Raw genomic sequence first — 26,437 nt, forward strand, 5'->3', positions numbered from 1 at the left:
ACAATTTTTGTTTTTTTTTTAGGTTATTCATAAGTGTTGTTAAAATTAAAATTTACAATAAATTATCCTATAAATAACAATTTGAAATTGTTATGAAATTAAAAATGTTAATACAAATGTGTTATTTTATTGTTTGCTTAAAACCTCCTTAAACCGGGGGAGGGGAAAGTGTAGAACTTTGGCGACAAAGGAACAAAGTTGAGTACCACATAGAAATGATCGTAAATGACGTTAGTTTTCGAAAATATTTTTATGTTAGTCTTGAACAGAATATGCCACAAACTCTTCGCGTGGTTTTATAAGGCAGCTAAAATTTGTTAGTTCTTTTAATATTTTAAAATTCCCTGTAAATAATTTTACATATCGATATTAAGACTTTGGGTAGATAGTAAGATTTTTGTTACGATTTTTGATAGATCTTAGATCTGCGGATAAAGATTTGAGAAAGAGTGTCAATCTAATATTTCTTCGAACAATTAATTTTTCATAATACGAAACATGAATATTTCACAGAGTTTGAGAAAAAAATGTTAAAAAATCCATGCCAAAGTTTTTTTTAAAGAATGCTATTTGAAAATAAAAATTATTTAGAAAACCTACATTTCTGACAAAAAAATATTAAGGCATTTATTTGAGGAAAAATTTATTTAAAAAATCTACGCCCAATGGCATTTGAAGAAAAATATTTAACAAATGGTATTTAAAAAAATTAACACCTAGATTCTTTTAGGTTCTGGAACGAACTTATTTTGTTTAAAAATGTTTTTTTTAACACCGGGTTATGGCATTGATGTCCTCCTGCGAAAATCCATGAATATGCCTTCGAGCCCTCCAAATGTTCCTTTAAAAATTCATAATTATGTATTTGTTCGATTTTTAAAATATGTTGTTTAAAAATGTGTTTTTTAAGACCGGGTTATGGCTTTGATGTCCTTCTGTGAAAATCCATGAATATGCCTTCGAGACACCCCTCGAAGTGTTCCTTTAAAAATTCATAATTATGTATTCGATTGTTTTTTTTTTTTTGGAAATTTAGGTTAATTAGTCCTTGATTTATTATTCCTTGAAACTTAATGTCTCAAAAAATGTACACTTTTGGCCCTGACAGCAGACTTCCAACATAAATGATCCTTTAAATATATTGTTTTGTTAATTACATCCTTTTTTTCAAAACACAAGTTCCAAGTAAAAAGACAACATTTGCATTTTATTTTTACTTCCACATTTTTATTCTTTTTAATTTATTTACATAGATTTTTTTTTAAAGAATTATTATTTTTTATATAGAATTTTGGAGTATGTTTTTTGTTGTTGTTGCTTTTTTGTATAATTATGTATATATATAATTTTTTTTTAATTTTTTCCTTTAGGGCTATTTTCTTTTTATCATGTTTCTGTTGCGACGAGGTATGTGAATTTTTAATGCTTTATATATTGTTGTTGTTCTTTATGTAACATTGAAGGTTTGTTGTTTGTTTCTAGAGATACTGTAAGGCTGTGGATTTGTTGTTGATATATATATATTTTTTAAATTAAATATTAAAAAAAAACTAAAAGCTAAATAACATTTAAAAAGTAAACTTAAATAATAAATGGCAATATAAAGTCTTTTCGTTGGAGGAAGAAAAAAAGAGGAAGTGGTTATAAAATAATAAAAACTAAAAGCTACTCAAGTATTTTGTTTTTTTCTGAAATACAATTGTTTTTTTAGATTTGTGTTGCACAAATTGTACCGTGGTAAACAAATAATTATAATTTTAAAACATATAAATGCATCATTAAAAAATAAATATGTTTTTAATAATATCATTGAATTGTATTTTTTTTTTTTTCAAATCAGTCCATTTTATTTTTTGTTTTCTGTTATAAACTAAAATATTAATAATAGTAATAAAATCCTTGTATATCAAACAAAATTTGTTTAATCTGTCTGTCTTAACAATAGAATTATTTGCTTGGTTGTTTTTTTTAATAATATATGTAGAATTTGTTATTTTTTATACACATTGTTATGTTTATAAAGTTGTTTTTAACGATTTATTTGCAAAATATATGTTTTTTTGTTAATGGCTGTATATATATATGTATATGATTTTTTTCAATGACTGTTGTTTTATCTGAGACTTAATACTTTTATTCACTTTTACTTTACACGCTAAAATATAAAAACTTAGATATTTTGTTTTTTATGAACATAATTTATGAAGCTGTTTTTTAATATGTGTATATATAACTTATTATGCACTTTACATACCATTATGTATATACATATAATATAAGTTTAGTTTATTTATTTTTTTTTTGCAGAGGAAACCTATTAAAACTGAAGCTATAGAGAAATGAAATATATTAATGCAATGAAATAGTGTCGTCACAACCGAGAGACTAGTTGGCAGAGAACAGAAAACCTCAGAAATGGGAAGCATGTACAAGAGCTGGGAAGAAAGTTTCTGGCAAAATGAGAAAAGCGTAATATGGGTGCTTCACTATTCAGACAGCTTAAATAGTGAATTCGTAAGATCTAATACAAGAATCATGGCTGTAGATGGTCTGAGAAACCTCAAAAACTCATCTGTCCTGAGATTTCACCACTATCTCACTCCTTCCACTAAGGAAAAAATATCATACTCACTGTAGAGATGATAACAGAGTGACTACAGGATTAGATCCCTCACATCCAATTGGGACATCAATTGCCGTGTGGATAATTGCAGTTTACGTGAGAATGAGGGGGAAGAGTGATACGCAGCAAAAGGCATCGACTGTTTTGTAAATATTATTGATATATTCTTTTTTTCAAACGTTCCAATGCCTCACTTTTCCACCCCTGCCGACCGAGGGACGGCCTTCCCTTTCGTAGGGATCGCGTACACACCATAATCCGCTATATGATGGAATATGGGAAGGGATAGAAAACCAGCTACAGAAATATACTTCAACAGCCAATTTGTAAGATGTAAAAAGTTGTTTTGTAATGTAGGGATCAGAGAATTCTTTAGCCCATCGTTTTATAAATCCTATGACACCGTGGACTTTGTTTACCATAGAATTTACATGATTATTAAAATTTAATTTTGGATCGATTAAAATACCAAGATCATCAAGTGAATCTACAGTGGATAAAACAGTGCTATAAATATTGTATTGCCTTATTAAGTAGAAGATCTGGAAAAACACTTATGCTTACATTTGTTTAGGTTTAAATCCATCCAGATTAATTTGCACCATTGAAAAAGGTTATTTAAATCATTATGAAGAAAATCAGCTTGTTTCATAGAGTTATGGGTGATAAACAACTTGACATCGTCTGCATACATTAGCAACTTGGAATGGATTATTGCATTTGGCAAATCATTTATAAATAGAAGAAAGAGGAGTGGGCCTAAATGACTTCCACGGGGAACACCGGAAGGAACATCAATGGATTCGGAGAGACAATCATCGAACAAAACTACCTGTGATCTATTTCGCAAATAAGATGATATCCATTTAACTAAATTTATACTGAACCCATGTTGATTTAATTTATATATTAAAAGTTCATGGTTAACTCTGTCAAAAGCTTTACTGAAGTGAGTATAAATTGTATCGGTTTGATTACGCTGAATAAAACCGTTGAGTAAAATTGTATAAGATTTGGTAATGGTTGAGAGGTCACTACGAAAACCATGTTGATATGGACTTAAGATTGGCTGAACTTTATGAGAAATTACATCAGTAATCAAATTTTCGAATAAATTTGGAAATGGAATTCCTCTATAATTCGAGACACTAGTTAAGCTACCAGATTTGTGTAAAGGAACTATATAGGATTTCTTCCAGAAGGTAGAAAAATGACTATATTTCAGGGAATAATTAAACAACAGCGTTAAAGGGATAGCCAATGTATCTGAACAGAGCTTTAGAATTATGCTAGGAATGCCATCCGGATCTGGACTTTTAATTGATCTAAAATTACGTAGAGTTTTAGAAACATATTGAATTTGTAAAAAATTCATAGATATTTGATCTATCGTCGATAATTTATAACATATAGTTGTGTCTTTATTTGGACAGGGTGAATATGAATATGTTGTTTTCCTCAAATGTCTGATTATTGAATTTCAAAATGGTGGACGTCGACATAGCTTTTCTTTTTATATTAACAAAGTCATAAAAATATTTAGGATTGGATTTGAAATTATGTTAAATCTTTTGTTTAAATAAAGATTGTAAAGTTTTCGGGACTCTGTCGTATATTTAGACCTTGCAACAGCATATTTAGCATAATACATAGAGGTGCCTGATTTTTTAAGTTTTTTTTATAATTTATAATACTTGAAAGCCCAGATGTGACCCATGGATATCTTTCCGAGTTTCTAACTCTAACAGTGGGAACACATACTAGAATAAATTTTTTTAGGATATCATAAAATTAATATACTGATAATTCTAGATCACTGTGACTCTCACTAATAAATAATGAGTTCCAATTTACGGTGGAGATAAGTGCGTTTAGCTTTCGGAAGTCCATTTTATTATAATTAGGAATAGATTTAAATGACATTGAAGAATTTTTGGTAGCTAAATTATTATGCATCATGGATATGCACAGTGTATGATGGTAGTTATCTTCGGGAGTACATATTTTTATAATTATTTCCAAATATTGTGTATAATTCACAAATGCTAGATCTAGAATTCGATCATAACAATTTGATATGCTATTTATTTGATAAAGATTTATGTCGCTAAATCGATTTACAATTTCAAAAGTATATAGGTTTACATTTGCATCAGATGTCAAGGGTGTTAGAGCATCAGAATCTGGCAATGAAAGCCATTTTATGGACGGCAGATTAAAATCGCCGAGAACTACAACTCTGCCAGAGTCATTCATTTGTTAGTGATTGAATTTATTGCTAATACATGCTGATTATATATATCAAGTTGCGATGAGGGAGGAATGTATGAGCAAGTCACAAATAATTTAATATTTTCTATTTCTCCGCAAAAAATGCCATAATAATCTCTTTTCCAGTTACTTATTTTTGGTGCATAGGGCTACCACAAAGCACCGCCATAATACTCGGTTAGCTGCCGTTGTTTTTGCTTCTTTTAAGGTTATTTTCACTTAGTTCATGAGTTATTGTCAGGTGCCAGGTGTTTCTTGGACGACTTCGATTTCTTGATTCTGGGGATTGCATTTAAGCGCTATTCTGGTTATGCTATGGGCGTTTTTTTTATAAGGTGTGGCCAAATCTGTCATGGTTAAGCTATATTATCTAATCCCTTCCTTTATTGCATTGTGATATCTTCTTTAAGGAACATCCTCCCCATTCTCGATATGAAAGTTAGGCAATTTTCAAACGGTGTTAGCAAATGAACGTACATTATATTGAAGGCGTGTAACTTTGTATTTGAAGATTTAAAGAAGAAGGAAATAAATAAAAAAAATGTTGAAAAAATGAAAAAAAGTGTGGCAATCAATTAATTGAAAAAATGAAAAAAGTCCTTGTTTCCGATGGCGGGCAATATTGCCAATCACGGGTATTATATTCGAATCTCAAAATTCCAACACAATTAGAATTAATACATATCTAGCTCTGGTTTGAACTAGAATTATTGACTTCACTCGAGAAATAGCAAAATGACGGACTTAGGAAAATTATTTCATTTTTTATTTCCGATCAAAAAACCAAGACGATTCAATTTATCCCAGTTCAAACGATAGCTATGTAGGACCCGAATAACGTGTTAAAATTTCTAACCCATTGAATTAATAGTTTTTGAGTTATCGTGCCAACCCATCGTAAACACTTTGGTTCGAGAAACACACGTTGAATGTTTGAGTAGCCATCTTCTACCATCTACCAATAAATCAGCCATATCTTCAAGAGTTGTTGAGATTTTCACTAGAAATTTGAAAGAGATATTCTTGAGACGTTATAGGTTCAAAGAAAATAAAAATAAAGAAACTCCTAAATGGACTATACCGATGTATAATCTGATACAATATAGAATAGATCTGACCGATGTATGGGGTTTAGGTTTTTTTTTCTTTTTTTAATAGAAGAAAATTTTAATTGCGTTGAATGTTTATAAAATTTTAAATATCACGCTGTGTGTTTCGAATTTTGACGATATTGATTTTTTTTAAAAATATATAACATTTGCATAAATTCTAAATGATGGTTGGTTAAAATTTTTTTATGCAGACTGACATTGGAAATCCTTTAAGCCGTATTATAAAAAAATCTTTGAACACAAAAACACTAAACAAAATTATGAACTGGAACCCGAGAGAGATCAAAATTTAAAAAAAGTATTAAAAAGAATTGTTAAAATTTTTAAATTTTAAAAATAGAATTTTTCTTATTGTTAAAAATAATAATAATAACATACATTTACATAATTTCTTTTCTCTTATAATAAAATAAAAAAAATACCAAATGCGATTACAAAAATCACATGCAAAATTAAATATAAAATGTCTACGATTCCAAGAAATCAATATTTATATTGATTATGCATGAGATTTTTTATAGTTGCCGGTTTTTTTGTTAATACTAATCATAGTTTGCTGACTTCTTTGACTAAATACATACTTTTACAAAATGTTTATGTTAAGCTGCACAATTTTTGTGTTTTCGTTTTTTTTTCTTCTTATAAAGAATGATAAATTAAAAACTTACAAAAACTAAGAGCTTGTATACATACTAATCTTAAGAATAACAAATATATATATAAAATAGTAATAATAGAGTTTTTTAAAGCAGCATAGCTTAAAAAAGGATTTTACTTTTAAAATAAAAAATATACAAAATGTAGCCAATTTATTATTGTAGATAAATTATTATATTTTTTATATTTGTTTTTGAGGGACTTATGTTTAAATAATATATAAAAATTAAGTATGTGTTTTATATGGCAATTAGGTTTGTTGTTGTTGTACAACATGAACATGATTATAATGAACATTTTTTATAAATGGCCTCGGCAATTAAAAGTTCCATTATATTTGGAAAGTGACGAATTGTATTTGTAGAACGAATGGATATTCAATAAATATTCCAAAAACTTAATTTCCAGACAAAATAGATCTTTGAATACTGAATGAATTGAATTTCTCATCATTTAACTTTCTGAGAGAGATGAGAAATAAGGTCTACCGGTATTGAAGAATTAATAATAATTTTTAATTGTAATCGAACGAATAAATAAATATTTTTATTGGAATCAAAATATTTTAAGTTTGTATCCCGATTTGGTTGGTATTTCGTGATTAAAAAGTTGACAGTAAGAGAAGACTGAGGCATGAATTCGCCTGCCGGTTAACCTTATGAATAAACCTTGGTTCAGAGTATTTTATTATTAAAATCAATACAAATTTGATCTTTATATTTGATTTCAAATTGTCATAGATTTACAAATGATAAACTTCAATTATTATCAAAAAATTTTAAATACATTTTATATTATTGAGTATTAGAATTTCCAAAGGAATTTATTAGAATTTCTTTTTAACAACAGACATTGTTTATTTTACAACAATTTCATTTGTTTCTTTTGTTGTTTTTACAATAACAAAGGAAAATTTAACAATATCGAATGTTGTTAAAAGTTACAGAATAGACCTACAGTAATTAAATACATTTTTAAATCCTGTTCACCATAACCATGTTCAATTTTTTTTTTTTTTTTTGTGATCTCCATCATATTTGTTTTTGAAAACAAAAGAAAAAATATTTGAATACACATAGACATTTGTAAATATTTAGTCATATATATTTCTACACTCGTCTACTATATGAGGAAGATGATCACTATCTATTATTTATAATTCTATAATACTTTTGCTTTCTTACAAACTTATTTTGTATTGAAAAAATAAATGTTTAGCCTTGAAAGAAGTTTTGTTTTTGTTTTGCTTCAAACTCTCCAACCCAATTTGATGCTGGCTCAAAAAAGGAGAGAGCTGAAAAGCATATGTGCTGCCTCATAATAGGTTCAGAATGATTACAGGAAGAAATATATTTGATATAGAAACGGCCATAGAAACAGAAAGAAGATTTGAATCGGGATTTTTAATGGACAGTTTAGAGATCGAAAGTCTACACGTACCTATTTGTAGTAAAAATAATGTATTTTAAATTTCAACAAGTACTCGAGAGAAAGCAATAAAAATCAGGAAAAAATGAAATAACAATAATTTGTATTTAGGGGACCACATGCATCCTCGGTTTCAAATTTCAACGATTTTCAAACTGCTGGCAAAATAAGCATACATAGAAAAAAATGGTCCGTTAGGCCATCAATTTTTATAGGATTTTTTTAGATATTTTTTTCTATAGAAAAAATGGTGCTGAAATCATGTCTCTATTTTGAACACCATTTTTTCATATTCTTTTGTTTTCTATATAACCGTTCTATAATTTCTTCTTAAAGAAAAATTATTTCAAAACTGTAGTGATTGCTTTCAGATGTTTTGCCTATAATTTATAAGATGATGTATATATGTATGTATGCATTATTGTTGTTATTTTTGCTTTTGTTATTTTTTAGAGTATTGTTTTTTGTTTTAGTTTTAGAAACTCACAACTTTTTTTCTCGGTTTTCTTTCGGAATTTATAATTGTAAACGAACGAACAACTGTTACAGCTGTTTGCTTGGCTTTACATGAGTTTTTGTTTTGTTTTGTTTTTTTTTTTTTTCTTCTTTATCTCCATTATTCCTTTCAAACCAAACGTGGTGCCTCGCTTTTCATTTTATAGCCCATCAAATGGTAGGCGGCTTCTTCGGAAAATTGTGCTGAATTTGGACTTTCACTTGCTCGTTGTTGTTTCATTTGGGCCGCCAGCGCCTGTGACATTTGTGCTGCCGACATTGCCAGGGCAGCCGGATTATTGGCTATGACACCACCAATGCCACTGCCCAATAGATTACCACCAGCTGCCGCAGCAGCAGCTAAACTCATCATATTTGCAGCAGCAGCACCAGCTCCAGTACCGGTACTACCACTTCCAGCACTTGATGCACCGCGACCACGTTTACGCTTTGGCAGTATACCCTTACGTGCCATATAGAAACGTATTGTCGATACGGGTATATTAAACATATTGCTAACCGTTTGAAATGTCTGGCCTTTCGAAACACATTTGGCTGCCTGTTCCAGGGATTCTTCGGATCTGCGTATGCGTCGCAATGAACTATTCTGATCCATTGAATTGTGCATCATGGAATTGTTCGCCGTGGAATCGTGTTCGCTATCAGCAACGGCGCCACCACCAAAACTATCATCTTCATCGTGTGCCACATAGTTGTGGTCCTCCTCAATGGTTGAGTCCATGTGATGTGATGTTGACATATTTTGTGACATTGCCTCGGATGGTGTTGACGAGGTGGTGGTTGTTTGCTGTTGTTGTTGTTGCATTATATTTTGTTGTAGTACATTACTGGCGGCTATATTATTGGCATTTTGACTGTTCTCGTATTGTTCATAGGCATTCGAGGTGGATTCATCACCTGAATCCTGTTGCTGCTGCTGATGTTGTGCTGTGAAATTTGAAACAGCTGCGGGATTAGCCATTAACGAATTTAGTGAGACTGGTGTTAGAACAGGTCGTGTTGTGTTGGTTGGTGGCCCTGACATAGGCTCCTTCTTAATAACTACATTTTGCGGGTGCGATTGTATTGTACTGGTAGCTGTGGCCGTGGTGGTTGTTGTTGAATTTGTTGCCGTATCCTCATCATTGCTATCGGCCCCTTGTAGGCTTCCACCTCCACCCAATGCCGTCAATTGTTGTGACGACACATTCGTGTTGTGATTATTACTTGTAGCCTGCTGTTGTTGTTGCTGTGATTTACCCGTTAAAGCTTTTAATTGATTTAAATTTAATGCCGCATCGGAACCATACAGACCACGTATGCGCAACTGTTCGGCACAACGTAACAATTGTGGTAGGCCGGCCTGTGTCACATTCACCTCACCTTTATACATAAAGTCGACCAAAGCTTGTATCTCCCATAGCTTTATTTCTGATGGTAAAATAATGACGGGATGTTTACAGGGATTTTCGGCCAATATACTTTCGAAATATGACGAACATGCCGCCAAGACCAAACGATGACAGTGTACCTGATGTCCCTCGCAGGCCAGTGTAACATCGACAAAACGCTGACCAGCTAATAGCTGGGGAAATGCAGCTCCTATACTACCCAAATGACTGTTCCAGCGTACACAAAATTCTTGTCGATGCGATGGTGACATTTTGTCGCTTTTTGTCATATAGCAATAGCAGCAATTGTGATAAATTTATTGAGAGATATATGTTTTTAATGTGGCGAGTGTGGCAAGATGATGATAATAGTTGGTGAATATTTGCACAACTTTGATGTGTAGTTGTTGTTGTTTTTTTTTTCTTTAATTAGATACTATCCAGACTAGATAAGGAAGATTTTCTTCGCCATAGACGACTGTTTTGTATTTGCTGGCTGCTCTGTAATGCGGGAAGATTTCGTGATTTTCAAATCGTTGTTAAATATTTTACAGAGTTATAGTTTTTTCTGAAAAGAGAAGAAAAAAAATAAGTGAAAAATTTTATAAATAAGTTTGATTAATAAAAAAGGCAATGATACGATCTAGCCAGCATGTTTCCTTCGTTCAACGGATTTTCTAAAGTTCTTGAAAGGAATCCCAAACTTGTTCCCAACATAAGACACCTAATGGCTCCTACGGCTTGTCTGCCGGTGAAGAATTAAGAATTCCTCACATTGTATTTTCCCGATTCCAAATTCTCTCTTTTCAGTATAGGCAGTAAAGCTGTATGATACCCTACTTTCAGTTGCCTGTATTTCAGACTCAAAAAGTAACTTGCATATTTTGTGGTTATTTTGAATTTTCTTCTCAATTCTTCCAAAAACTTGCTTGCTTCAATCCATATAGACTCTTTTAAAGCTTACAAACAACTCTTCCTGTGGCGTCATCAAAGCCATCTGGTTGGTTCATAAAAATAATTTCTTCCAGACAGTGGATAACTAATATTGCTTTGAATTTGTCTGTACTTCCATCAGGGTTAGTTTTTATCTTATAAACACACTTTAATGGGAGTACCTCATTTCCCCTGGGAAGTTATTTTAAATCCATGTTGTTTTCTCTGAAGGAATTCATTTCTGAGTTGATTGCCTTTATTTAAAGATATTTTTCCGTAATTTCGATAGCATCAATACAACTTGTAGGCGTTTGAACTTGACACATAAAATCTTGAGCAGCCATAACAGTCATCATACTTTGAGTTATGTTGCGCTGATCGATCTCTTAAAAGGTTTCTAATTGTAATTTCAGTTGTATTTTCTATCGAATCAAATCCACAAAAATCGCTCTCATTGCATACATTTCCTTCCGAACATTCTTTAAATATGTCATCATACCAATTTGATTCACAACGAATATCTTGAACATTTCTTCGTGTACTTGGCTGAATATATTTTTGTAACACTTCTTCTTTAGATCTTTTGATATCTTTTAAATGGCAATTTTATTTCTTCAACTCTAAATAAGGTATGCATGAAGTCTTCAAATGACTCTTTATTCATATCTTGATTTTGATCATCACAACTTGTAAGTTCTTCACTAAATATCACATCTCTTGAAAAAAATTACACTGTGATTTTCTTGGATATAAATTCTATAACGCACTTCAGTATAATATCCAATTAAATATCCCTCGATTAACTTTAAATCGATTTTTTTCCTTTTTTGACTTGGAACGTGGACATAGCCACTTACTTTCAATTATTCTCAAATAAGTAATTCTTGGTTTTCTTCCAAACAAATGTTCATGGGGACTTTTTGCCATCAACTGGTGTCCTGCGAACTTTGTCCAAATAGCTTCAGGAAATCGAACATTCTTATCTGATTACCTAAAAGTATCTTGATTTTGATCATCACATCTTGTAAGTTCTTCACTAAATATCACATCTCTTGACAAAATTACACTGTGATTTCCGTTGATATAAATTCTATAACGCTCTTCGGTATCATATCCAATTAAATATCCCTTGATTACCTTTAAATTCTAACTTGGAACATGGACATAACCACTCACTTCCAATTATTCTCAAATGAGTAATTCTTGAGTTTCTTCCAAATCAATTTTCATGTGGACTTTTGCCTTCAACTAGTGTCTTGCGAATATGATTCAGAACTCTGACCAAATAGCTTCAGGAAATCGATTATTCTTAATTGATGACTTAAAAGTACGGGTCACATCAATGACAGTTCTATTTTCCCTCTCACTTGCATCATTCTGTTGCGGAGTGTAGGGAGCAGTTAGACTCTGTGTAAGTCCAAATTAGAATTTGCCCTACTTCATAATAATCGAATTCGGCACCATTATCGCTAAAAAAAAAAATATTGAATTTCCTATCAAAATTTTTGTCAGTTACTTTTTAGGCCAATAATAAGCACTTGTACAAAGTTTCGTTCAACTACATCCAACCCCAGTTCGATTTTTGACCGCTGTTAATATGCATTCGCGACATAGTGCGCATGGATTTAATGTCCTTTTAATATAGAATAATATGTCCATTCTTGGATAATATAATTTTTTCAATCAACACTTCCCCACTTAAAATAGATATCAATATTTCATAGATGCATTTTCAAAAGTAAGGGGGTATCCATCGGAACTTCGATGGAATATATTGTCAGAAAATATGGATTTCCGCAAGAAAAAAATATATAGTTGTAGAAAAAAATACTTATGGTAAACATTAAAAAAAAAACAAAATCTTCAATTCAGCTGACCTGAATAAGTATTCTTAAGGGAAATCTTTAATTTAGAGCAGCTAAATTAATTTTTCAATCGAAAAGCCAGGCTGAATTGAAGATTTTCTATAGAAAACCTAATTCAGCCAGGCTGAATTGAAGATTTTCAATAAAGAAACCTAATTCAGCCAGACTGAATTGAAGATTTTCAATAGAAAACCTAATTCAGCCAGGCTGAATTGAAGATTGAGTCATAGTAATTACAATTAAAAATTATTCAAATCTGAAGTGTAAATCAATTCCCAATTTTACATATGATTCCTTCAATCTTCCAAATTTCTCAAAACAACAAAGCCTGAGCTTTTGAATTAAATTCAATACACATGCGAATAAATTCCATTCTGAAAAAATTAATAAAAAAAAACAACAAAAAGAAAGGATATACACAATTATTTCATACCGGTTTTGGTTTTTTGTTCAAGAAGACGTTTCCTTTCAATGGTACTATTTGTCAGAAACTTCTTTTAGCCAAGCCAAGAAGTTTCAGTGACCTTGCAGCAGTATAATCGGTGCAATTAACGCAAAACTGATTTTCCTTCTTCTCCTGCTGCTGCTAAACTTCACCAAAAATCTATAAATAATATTTGGTACTACTCCTCTTTCTCTCTTTTCAAACTCCTTGTTCTTCTTCTTCGACGGGAGATAAATAAAATGTTGTTACTCCGCGTCCGTCTTATATTTTAAACAAATGACGCCAGGAAGACACAAAGACAACTACTAAAAGATAATTTTAAAAAATTTACAGATGTACCACAATACACCACAGAGGCCAACAATAACAACAACAACATCAGCAGCAGCAACAAACAAAACAAAAAAACATAACAAAAAGACAAGAACAACAACAACAAAATACACACAACTCACGGACGGAGGAACAGGCAAGCAGCAGGCCAATAACATTGCACTGCAAAAATAGCTTAAAGAACAACATTTTGAACACTGTACTTAATATAAATTTATAATAAAAAACAATAGCAGCAACAACAACAACAGCAGCATTGAACAGCACAAGGAGGAGAAGCGCAGGAATATACAAAACAAAAAAACAACACAACTCACACTCTCACATTTAATCCACACAAAAACCCTCACGCACACATACTCACAGCGTTAAATAAACTAAAAACATTATAACAAAATCACGAAAAAAAATACAAGAATCCTCCTCAGGAAAACAACAAAAATACATTAAGAATAATAGTAGCGCTCAATAAACATTGCAGGAAACAACGACGGCGGCAGCAGCAGCAGCCCTCGTTGTCGTCGCTGTTGCAGAGCCGAGCAATAATAAAGCACATTGGCACAAAAAGAGAGCAAATGCCGCATAATGCCATTGTGCCAGGAAATGAGAATATGGGGAGTGAGAGAATACAGAAATAAACAGCATGAGATACAACACAGTGATGCCAATGTTCCGTAAGCAAAAAAAAAACGCGCATTTTATTATCAAAGAAATGACCACAAACAAATTTGATCAGTTAAGTTCGATTTTTTTCGGATTTAATATTATATATTGTGTGTTAAGAGTATATTAATATAAGAGAATATATCTTGCTTTTGAAAAGGAAATGAAAGATTTGTTATCGGTCTTAGGTCAGGTCACTTGTTTACATTTATATACCTCTTAACAAGTACGCGGATGCAAAAAATTCAGGGATCTATAAAAAATGACAGACAATTTATTTATTTTTACATTAGCTGTACCAAATATTTTATGTCCAAAATTTCATCCCATGGAGTTATCGTGGGCCACTGTTAATATGAACACGCGATAGCAACGTAGCCGCTGAACGGTAAAGAATACCTCACAACTCCATTTTTGTTTTTCCAAATTCCAATTGGAAATAAGTAATTAGGAAATAAGTAATGAATTAGACCAAGGAATTTTGCAAAAACCTTTTTAAGAGGCTGTAAAAATCTAATTTAAACAATAATATGAATATGAACTTTTTACGAACTTCTTCGGAGAGAACTACCAAAAAACACAAATTTTAAGAGACTGTAGAAGTCTAAGTTAAAAATAAATTGTAACATATGTCGGTTTTATTAAATATATGATTACCGTAGCGACTACTCAATAGAGTTTTAATTAAAATCGGGCTGTCGCTAAACATTAGACTACCGAAATGTAGAAAGCAGCTTAAAAATTTAGTGTATTGAATAAAAGAGAAACTCGGACAAGGAATGACTTGTTCATGTGAAGATCTAAACGGAATATAATTAAAAAAAGCGGTAGCTCTGAATATTCTACGTTCTAAAAAAGCGGTCAAAAGTAGAGGACATAGTGATTTATATACTTTATAAAAGAATAATAGACATAATAGACATCGACAAATCTCTTAAAGGGACAGGCAATAAAACGTTCTACAAAGGGAGAAATATGGGAAAAGATCCCGGACAATGCAATACATTCCCTACTAATAAATAGTTGTTTTTTTTATAAAAAAAAAATACAGACTGGAATTCAGCCTGACTATATTGCAAAAACAAAATACAAATGGTATCTCAAATTACCCGCCAACACTACTCAGAATATACATATCTATCTTCACTATTGATTGCTCTTTGCACCTTCCTCATAGTATGCAAGTTAGCTGCGGAGTAAACTTACAAACAATACAGAATGTTTAGTAGTGCCAGCGCTTGAACCATTTTTTCTTTATATGCTGAGGAAGTACTAGGTCGCAGCTATAAAGCCTTCGCAATGCAATGCTAGTGCGAGAAACCACTCTATTGATATGAGATGTAAATGACAGCTTATCATCAATAAGTGCACCAAGAATTTCTAAGACGCCAACATTTTGTATTTCGACCCCATCGTATTTAACATTCAGGTCATTAACATGAGAAGAAAATAATAGAGACTTAGTTTTCGACGTATTTATGTCCAATTTATTTTGAGTCATCCAACTACTCACTAAGGAATGTGTAAAATCAATTTTAGATTGCAAAACATCCATGTTAGACACTTGACATCATCATCATGGACAGATACGTTGAACAAAAGTCATCTAAACTTGAAGTCAAATCGTTAATAAACATCGTAAAAAGTAGCGGCCCAAGTACAGAACCTTGGCGTATTCCTCTCTTAACATTCAATATATCAGAAGTTGATTCACCAACACTAACACATTGCTATTTGAAGTCCGGAAATTTTACCAACTAGTAAAACACTAGTAAAGAGATTACGGTACAGCCGGATGAAGAATAATAAAGCAGCAGGTGCCGATGGATTACCAGTTAAAGTCGGAATGCATCTCTCGAAGTCCTTTAATACCGAATGAGGATTAAGACAAGGTGTCGTGAGATATCATGCTACAAAAGGTCATACGAGATGCAAATGTGAACAGAGATGGCACTCGCCTACGCCTACGCCGACGACATCGACATAATGGGTCGAAAATTGCGAGCGGTAACAGCCACCTTTAAATACGCGCGATACTGCTATAAACAAAACTAATGACATCAGTTTTTAAATTCGGAAAAGGATAGTGTTTTTCAACAGATTAAGTAATTTAGAAAAAAATGCCCGTAGTTCATGGTTAAGATAATAGACGTACTTTTTAACCAACATATGACACTTCGGATTTTGGATAGATTGAAAATTTACTGAAAATTTTTTGAGAACCTTTAATATAATCATGGCATACAATGCTACAATTTGAGTTATTAATAGTAAAGTTAAAAAAAAAAAAAAAAACAGTCCAGGAAAACTTTACACCTGTTGTTCTTTTTCTTTAATATTCATTAAATTCCATACTCAGTGATAAAAAAGACTTATGTTTTTTTTGCTCAAAGAACATATATTTTTCCACCAGCTAACGGATTTTTAAATTAAAATTCTATATTTTTATTACTTTATAATATATAATATTACATTCTATCGAAATAATCATTTTGTGATAGAATATGAGACAAATTTATCAAATTCATTAATTACACGCCAAACAATTACAAAAATCGCATTGAAAGCATCACTGATACATTGCCCACCAATGTGAGACAGAGTGGGAGAGAGAGTGAACGACTGCGGAACAATATGAAAAATGAAACACAACAAACATAGCAAAAAAAATTCAAACAAAAACAAAAGGAGCACAAACACAACTACACATGTTTTGTGCAAAAAGAAAAAAACAACACACATATACAAACACACACACACTCAAATAAGTTTATTGTATTTCTGTGCGGCGACTGACTGTAGCCCTCCCTGAAGAAAATTTATGTATTAAAGAAGGAGCAGGAGAAAAAATATGCAAATAAAGAAAAAAAGAAGAAAAAAACATCATCTAAAAATTAATGTAAGAAACTTAAAGCCATTATTCAGGAAAGAAGAAAAAAAATAGGAATATGAACAAAATTCAAAGACAAAGGCAAGGAAGTAAACCAGATTGATTCTCAATAGTAATTATGGAATTTTGTGAATAAAACTTGCACTTTAAGGAATATGCTGAGTCGTATTAAATATTTTTAAATTAATTGGCACCAACTTACCATACAAATTAATCGATTTTCTTTTAAATTTAAACTCCTTTGCATTTCAAATCTTTTTTTTCTACAACAAATTTGTTATTACTTTGTATTGATTTGTTTCACTTTCATTGCAAAAAATATTCACAATTTCATTTAACTTTCCATAGAAAACTTTTCTCTTGGCTTAATGATTTCATTTGCCATTATGAATTTCGTTTGTGTATGTGCTGTGCCGCCCGCTGCTGTTCACAAGATTTAAATTTTTATTTTATTATTTTGTGGCCGTGTCGACGATTCGTCCAATTCGTTCGAGCGTTAGTTGAATAAAGCCTCTTTCCACTGCCTCCTTTTGCGGAATAAACCAACCCAACTTAAAAACGTTCCACTTGCACGAATAGAGGAGCAAGGATCAAATGGGTGATAAATAACGAACATGAAAGAAAAACGTGGAACACGAGAGAGAGAAATGGTGCGCTATTTTTAATTTTGTAACAAGCGTACTTTTTGTTAACAAAAGGTACGAATTGACATAAACGTACCAAAACAAAAATTAGGTGAATACATTTACGCTTAAATTATAACATATGGTATTTATGCAAATAACTGGTATAAATATTGGCCAATATTTCTCGATAATTATAATTTATTATCATTTGAAGTAGAATTTAAGGTACATTTTCGTACTTTTTTGTTTCTACCTGTGGTAATGTTTTCCAACACAATTCACAATTTACCACTGAGAGAGAGAGAAACTCTCAACACCGATCCCGATCCCGGCAAATATAAAACCACGCTTAACAGCTTTGTTTACGAACGAAGGTGGATGCATAACGCCGATATCCTTGTTTGTTTAGAAATAGACATGGAGGGATGGGAATTGTTCAAAAAGGGATGTGAGTGAACTAGTATACAAAATTGACATTGTTTCCAGATTAGGGATACACAGGTCGACTTTGACCCATTGTAAATTATTACATGTTAGGGCATAGCTATAATATGATTACATTTTTTCAAAAGGTGGCTTGTTCTATCAAATACGTATTTCCTCTAGGTGTTTGTATTGGTTTGAGTACCATGTCAAATTAAGTTGAAATATATTAAAAGTTAGACAATTTTTATATATTTCGTCTGGAATTAATTGAATTACGTGATTTTAATTATTTGTTCGAAAAATGCAAATAAACACAACCACTTTTTTATATTTAACAGAAAAAGCCACTACGTACATAGTTGTTTTTTTTTTATTCGCCTCAAGTTGTCCTACATTGTATCATGCCATGATCCATTTTTCATTTCAATTGGATTTGAATTTATTTCGATTAGATTTCATTATTTGAAAATTCCAATGACATTGCATTTTCAGCTGATTTTCTTACTTCGTTACTAGTTGACTTGTGACAGAACGGCTATTCCATAAGCCGAGTTTAAAAAAAAAATCATCCAATTTGAAAGACCATGTTGCCAGATATTGTCTTCTACTTGATTTTTCAATCGAATTCATGCAATTCCCCTTCTGCGTAAACCATCAGTTGGCTCGCTTTTATATGCCTTTTGAGCTGGTCCATCGTCATCCATTCTCACAACATGACCTAGCCAATTTAGTCGCTGCAGCTCGATACGTCTATGTCGATGTCCGAGAATAGATGGTACAGCTCATGATTCATTCGACGGCGATATTCATTTTTTGTCAAACACTCCAAAAACTGCCTCATCTGCTTGCGCAAGTACCCATGCTTCAGATGCATACAATAGCACGGGTAATATCAGCGTCTTGTAGAGTGTGAGTTTGGTCTGGCGAGAGATAGCCTTGCTTTTGAGTTGCTTACTCAGACCATAATAGCCTATGTTGGCCAACACTATTCTTCTCCGGATTTCAAAACTGATGTTATTAGATTTGTTTATGGCGGTACCGAGGTATATAAAATCGTTCACGACCTGGAAGCTTTAGTTTTTTAAGTTCCACAGTTGGTCCGAGTCGACTAGACGTCTTGCGCGTTGATACCATCAGCATGGTCTTCTCGCCATTTACTGCCAGACCCACTTTGGTAGACACCTTCTCAATTTGTTCAAAGGTGGCTGTTACCGCTCGCAATGTTCGACCCATTATATCGATGTCATTGACGTAGGCGAGTAACATGTGTTGTTTGGTGTACAGAGTGCCATTTCTGTTCACCTTTGCCTCTCGTATGACCTTTTCTAGTAGGATGTTAAAAAGATCACATGACAAACTGTCACTTTGTCTGAATCCTCGTTCGGCATTAAAGGTCTCCGATAGGTCCTTTCCTACTTTAATTGCTGATCTTGTGCCACTTAAAGTTATCCTGCATAACCGTATTAATTTTGCAGGAATGGCGAACGTAGACATGGCTTTTAATGTAGACATGTTACCCCCCATTCTCGGGGTCAAAAATTTTGTTGATATAATTCGAATCTACACTAATTAAAGAATGTCCCTACAAAATTTCAAATGAAAATCTCAAGAACTCTTGAAGATATAGCCGATTTATTGTGTCAGCATCAAGTGACGGCTGAAGGGCTTCTCAAACTTTAAACGCGTTTTTCTCTAAACTTTTTTTGCGAATGGCGGGCACGATAACTCAAAAGTAATAACCCAATCGATTTCAAATTTTTACACGTTTCTCTGTGAGTGTATAGCTATCGTATGAACTAGGATAAAGCCAATCGGTGAAGATCTTCCTTATTTTTTGACTTGGGCTTTGGTAAAAAATCGGCGATTTTCCAAAAATATTTTTTCAAAGGTCCACCATTTTGTTAATTTTAGAGCGAAATCAATAATCCTAGTTCATACGAGAGCCAGACATGTACTCTTTCTAACACCGTTGGAATTTTCGGATTCCGATGTTCCAGTGAGGAGTTATCATGCCCGCCATCAAAAATAAGGACTTTTCTTTAATTACAAAAAACAACAACAAAACAATAACAACATTTGTTTGTAAATTATTTTTCTTTTATTTTAAATCTTCAATTATATATGTGTAAAGTTACAAACCTTAACAAGCATTGGTATTGATTTACCAGCCCATTGAAAATCTTGAAAAATGAAAATCGAGAATGGGTGGGGTTCCCTTAAATTTTGAAAGCTAAATGCTGTCAAAGGCAAATTTATGAAAAAAAATGGAAACATATGACTGCATGATATACAAGGTTCCATATATTTTGTCAACAAAGAGTAAATACGACTCTATCTTGTGTCTTCTTACCAATGTTGTAAAATTCAAATTTAAACAAATGGCTTTTAGAATATATTTCTTATATTTTTCAAAACATTTCATACACAGTTACACATTTCTTATACGATTTTGGCATAACAAGCCAAAATATGAAAAACAATTGTAATTTTTTTTTTTCGTTTTAAGTTTTTGGCCCGCCTCCCGATGGTCGAGTATTAACAGCGCCACCACCAAAACAATTGTAATTTAAATGTTGCTATGGCCTAACGTGCCCCTTGGCAATTTTATGTTTACGTTACGTCGTTAATCGGTACATACGTGACCAGAAATTTTGTATATTAGCAAGACACGTTACTGCGCTACTAATGCAAACGCAATTAACCCTCTGGTGGAAAAATATTTTCATGTTATCAAATTGTCAAATTGAAAGCTTCAAATATAAAATAAACAAATCTAGATATGGATTTGTCTGTGAAAATAATTATTAAATCTTTGTTTATATTAATAAAACATATTTAGCATGTCAAAGCAAAGTAAAAACCACAAATATTTGCGGGAAATTTATAGAGCCCTTTTGGAATTATCTGTTGCCCTTTAGAGGGTTAATGTAAATAGTACAACAATAACAAATTCATTGATAAGCAGACGAAGTTCTACAAAAGACCACCACCATCAAAAAAGGGAAAACAACAAAGATGCGCCTGCGCCGTATTATTTGGAAATTATTGTTAATTGTAACGGTCTCGTTGATCCTTTTGTTTATATTTTTAAATACAAACGACAAATCGGAAAACTATTCCGATGATTTTATAACAATACTGCGAAATACAAAGGAAGATGCCACCGCAAATGAAGAGGACCAGCAGCAGCTGCAGCAACAACAGCCACTAACAAGCAGCCAAGTTGGTGTTAAACAAGTGACGTCCAGACCTTTGTTGAACTTAACACAATTCGAGTATTTAATCGACAACGATTTGTGTGAACGTTTTAAAAAGGAGCTAACAGGTATGGACTGATGTGCAATTTGTTGTTGAAAATGTTATAATAAGTTGTATTGAATATATATTTTAATTCAGCAGCATTTGTGGCAACAGCATCTTCGAAATACTCCGGGAGAATGCGGCCAAAGATTTGAAATCACTATTTCTGAGGATTTTTTCTTTGTTAATATTATGGTTTACATATTGATTTTTGTGGGCCCTTACAAATGCATAACAAAAGCTGTGACCATCACACTGTTACCACGTCAGCTGTTCGTTTGTCTGGAACTAAGCCAAATCCATGGCTAAGCCTTACAACAGACAGAAAACTTTTTAAGCAATTCGTAGCTATAGACAAATAGTTTTTCATAATGTCATATTTTAGTGACTGGAATCTACTACTTTTCAACCATGACTTGAGGCATTTATTCGGAACTCAATCCTCATACAGCACATTCTTTAGTAGACGTAGGGCATATAAAATCTTGTTTATAGGCCTTTAAAGAGCTACAATATCTGTTAATTCATCTTTTTCACCTTCGGGGAATACCTCTGAATTCTCTAGGACTCGTTCACAGATTACTGATGGTGGGAATCTCAGTAATTCATTGCTTGTCTGGGAATTTAAAAAAAAAAAAAACAATTGAACAACAAATCCGACCACCAACTACACCAAGGTAGTCTTTTCAATCGTCTGAGCAAGCCACTGCTAGTCACTGACCGGCAGCACTTGGGTCACTGACAAGGAGTTCTTATAGACGTCTTATATAATTCAATAGGCCGATCAATGGTAAGCCCCTTGACACCAGTAGTCCATCTTCATGAAGGACCATAATCAAATGTCGAGGACTTAATCAGAATCGGCCGTGACATAGAACAGTGTTGGCAGCGTTTGACCTGTTAAAAGCCTTTGATACAGACAAAAGCCAAGTTTGAAACGTTGGTGTTCCGGAATTAGAAGTCCAAACCCAGTTTAGTGAAGCTGGAAATTCTTCAAGATGCAGTGATATCTCAGGAAGTGTTTAAGGTCTATCTTTCCGGTATTCCATGCCCTTTAGACGGGTATAGGTGAACTGATATCTCCGGGACGGCTTAACCTTTACCTTTTCGATATTCCACGGCCTTAGAGTGAAACAGGGAGTTCCTCAAGGTGGCGCAATGTCTCAGGATCTCTTTAACCTTTTCGGTATTCCACTCCCTCCAGCCTTAAGATCATTAGGTATGCAGATGAGTTTACAATTATGGCGTAGAGAAGTATAGTTGTAAGGTTGAACACCTATTCCGCTGTTATGACAGCCTTCTTTCACGCGAGGAATATGAGAATATCCGTCACGAAATCTTCGATCACATTGTTCACCACATGGACGGGAGAGATGAGAATGCCATTGAATGTGCAGGTAGAGGGACATACAATTCCGACCCCCAACTACCCTAAAATTCTTAAGGTCACATTCGACAGCAAGTTTAAATTGTCCGCGCAAACCATAGCTATCTGCGATAAGTTGAAAAGTAGTAACAAGGACCTTAAGTCGCTTGCTGGCACTTGGGAAACCGGTTCCAGAAACCAAAATCTCCAGTAGACCTACTACTTGCGACGAAAATTCTTCCCTTACGTCAGCATAGCAATTTGCTTTCTTTCCAGTACCTGCTTAGGTGTTGCAGGGACAATCATTCTAACCATTATATGGTGGATAAGACTCCCCCACCCATGCGTGTCAGGAAGGATTTACATGATCTAGAGAGAGATGCAACGTTATAAAAATGAGCCTCTATAATAGGTCTAAATAGTATTCAAAGGATGCAGTCATCGCAGAGTGAGTGTCGTCCTAGGAGTTCACCCCGCACCAATTGCAGCTAAAGAACGTCAGCTGTCCACACAAAACCCAAGTAGCTTTGACCAATTACGTTTAGGATGGTGCAGTCGTCTCAATTCGTATTGGGCTGGGATTGGTGATGACGTACAGAATGTCTGCCCTCACACCACACTGTACTTATTCAAATTACTCCAGAAGATCTGTGGTTGCAACCTGTGAAAGTAACTGCATTTCTTAATTTGGAGATATGACCAGAACCAGACAAGAAGAATAATATTTATATATAACTGATACAACAACAAACCAAATGTCGATGCAATAACTGCTTTGGTGTTATCTTCGGGAACACCACTATCAAAAGGTCACCCAGACAAATTCGAGAAGTCTTAAATTCCCTGTGGACGCATACCATGAAGGATGCAACCTTTATGAAATGGGTACAGATTAGCGCAAAAAACGAGACGATAAATAACAACTTCATTTCTTATATTTCCGTTGCTCCCTGTTAAAGACGCAAGGCCTTACCAAGGGTTTGCATAGACAGAAGACCTTTCAAAACTATTTTAAGAGCCCGAAGATCTTTCAAAGGACTTTTTAAGAGGTCTTCAAAATATGAAAGACAGGGGACCCAAAAACCAGACGGGTGAATAACAACTTTTCATGTACTTCGGTTGTCTTCTGCCTACAGAAGGCTCTTCCAACCGATTTGAAGAGGCAGAAGATTTTTCAAAGAATCTTCTCTAGATAAAAAAACCTCTAAAGGGCTTTTTAAGAGGTCTTCAAAATATGGAAGATGTTTTCTTTCTTTTCTTTTTTCAGAGAATCTTCTCTATATAAAAAACCTTTAAAGGACTTTTTAAGAGGTCTTCAAAATATGGAAGACATTTTCTTTAAGACACAAAATAATTAAAATATTTTTCCTAAGATCGTTTAACAAATAGAAAACCTTTTAAATTGTGTTCTGCACTTAGGAGACATTTTAGAAGCTCTTCGGGATTTTACTGAACTTAGAGGTTCAGAGATATTAGTTAAGGTTCATAGAATTAGAAGAGCTTCTTTATTCAGCCAATAAAGTCTAAGAATCTTCCCTGCAAAATCTCTTGTTCATTTTAATTTTAATCAAATAAAATCCTGCTTTAACTTCTTTGCAATTCTATCCAGTTCTAACAGATTCCCAATTTTGTTTTTGCAGCAATTTTAATTGTCACCTCGTATATTGGTCACGATGAACTACGTGCAGCACACCGCCAGGCTATATCACAAACGAAACTTGCCGAAATGGGTATGCAACGTGTTTTCCTTTTGGCATCGTTACCGACCAAAGAACACTTCATCACCCAATCACAAATATTCAATGAACAGGAACGTTTTGGCGATCTCCTGCAAGGCAACTTTAACGAAGCCTATCGAAATCTATCCTACAAACATGTTATGGGCCTCGAATGGGCTGCCAAACGTTGTGATCGGGCGAAATTTATTATAAAAATTGATGATGACATCATTTATGATGTATTCCATTTGAAACGTTATTTGGATTCATTGGAATTGGAAAATCTGGAGCTGACCAAATCCAATGAAATGTTGTGTGGTTATGTTCTGGATGAAAAACCGGTTATACGTAATCAAGCGAATAAATGGTATGTTCGACCAGATGAATATAATTTCAATAATTATCCATCGTATTTATCGGGTTGGTTATATATTACCAATCCCAAGACGGCCTTACGTTTGGTCAATCAGGCCTATAGTTCACCAATATTTTGGATTGATGATACCTGGATAACGGGTATATTGCGCGAGCCATTAAACATACCACTGCAACGATTGAATAATTGGTTCTCGGCCAATCCGGATTTCCTAAATTGTTGTGTACGCGATTTGAAAAAACCCAATGCCATGGAATGTGAATTTTTCGTTGGTCCCAATGGTGGTGATTCGAAACTGCTCATTGAATTTCTGCACAATGTGGAGAAATGTTACTACGATGAATGTTTGAAACGTTCCAAAGAGCAGAGTCTAAAAAATACCTGTGTTGGGTCGGTGAAACACATATTACCCGATCATGGTAATGCTGAAGTTAAAATGGTTTCAATGGGTAGATGATAAGAAAATGCGAATGTTTTTACTGCAGCGGTGGAGGGAGTTTGCCAATAAGTGTACTTTTACGTTATTTATACATCACGAAATGTTGAATATATCATATTGAAATATGATTTTTTTTTTACAAAAAGAAACAAGACCCCTTAAGTATTTCCCATATTAACTTTAAGTTAAATGTTTAGTTTGTAGTATTTAAAAGTGACTAACGTAAATATTTTATAATCAATTTTTTACACGTATATCAGATATTTATATATATAGAATGCAATAAGCCTTAAAGACATTATTGAGCAAATCATGTTGTGAAAATAAAAACGAATGCAATTTTTTTATATATATTTTGTATCTTTTTGAGTACACCCTAGACGTGAATTTTTTTAAAATCTTGTTAAGGATGAGGTCACAAGCCACGTGTCGTCGAGACCAATCGATTGTGATCAGGCTGTTCTAGGTGTGGATGCCTTGGCACCTGCAGCTGTATCTGTTACAAGTGTATCAATTCTAAATCTAAACGTTGACGAATCGGCTATTCTTTTGGCAAACGAATAGGTCAAGACTGATGAAAATCAGTCTCTGGTTGACAGGACTGTAGTTCTGGGAGGGGGCGACCTACACGGGACTCTAGACGCTATCCGCGATAGTCTAGATAAGCAAAGTAAGGATTTCTTCGACCAGTTAGACAGACTGATACCGGAAGAGCAATGTAGGGATACGCTTCTAACTGATGATGAGCTGGACACCACGTTGATCCCAGCCAAGTCTACACAGGGGGATTGTTGTAGTATTAACGAAGGAAGCGCAGACCCTGTTGACCGACCGACTTCAAGTCTGACTACAACAGGTCTTGTGTTGGCACTTGCCGACAATAAACTTCAGAGGCAATCTTCGACGGAGGCGATGTCCGTCGATGGGGAATCGCACAGGAAAAGGCAAAATGTCACCCATAAGGGTGATCAACGTGTCTCAAAGCCCGATTCTACGCCTAGCGACAAAGGTGAAGCTAAAGACTCCCTAGCCGAGATCCCAACCAGACGGGTCCTCTCAGCCTGGGTTCGCCCACATCCA

General features: G+C 33.5%; 2 protein-coding genes across 2 annotated transcripts; one reads left to right on the forward strand and one right to left on the reverse strand.

The window, feature by feature from the left end:
* Positions 1-8,716: 8,716 nt before the first annotated feature.
* Positions 8,717-10,264, reverse strand: LOC133327990 (longitudinals lacking protein, isoforms H/M/V). Its single transcript, XM_061536539.1, has 2 exons — positions 9,814-10,264; positions 8,717-9,759 (listed from the first exon to the last, which is right to left on the reverse strand). Exons 1-2 carry the CDS (start codon positions 10,247-10,249, stop codon positions 8,717-8,719), a joined length of 1,479 nt encoding a protein of 492 aa, XP_061392523.1. The 5' UTR covers positions 10,250-10,264.
* Positions 10,265-21,169: 10,905 nt separating this feature from the next.
* Positions 21,170-25,375, forward strand: LOC133327982 (beta-1,3-galactosyltransferase 5). The gene is made up of 2 exons (XM_061536531.1): positions 21,170-21,483; positions 24,465-25,375. Exons 1-2 carry the CDS (start codon positions 21,174-21,176, stop codon positions 25,373-25,375), a joined length of 1,221 nt encoding a protein of 406 aa, XP_061392515.1. The 5' UTR covers positions 21,170-21,173.
* The last annotated feature ends 1,062 nt before the right edge of the window (positions 25,376-26,437 follow it).

This window comes from Musca vetustissima, unplaced genomic scaffold (genome assembly GCF_032173495.1).
Source record: "Musca vetustissima isolate MV318-11 ecotype Yass unplaced genomic scaffold, APGP_CSIRO_Mvet_v1 utg20399, whole genome shotgun sequence".
In the NCBI taxonomy this organism is placed as follows: domain Eukaryota; kingdom Metazoa; phylum Arthropoda; class Insecta; order Diptera; family Muscidae; genus Musca; species Musca vetustissima.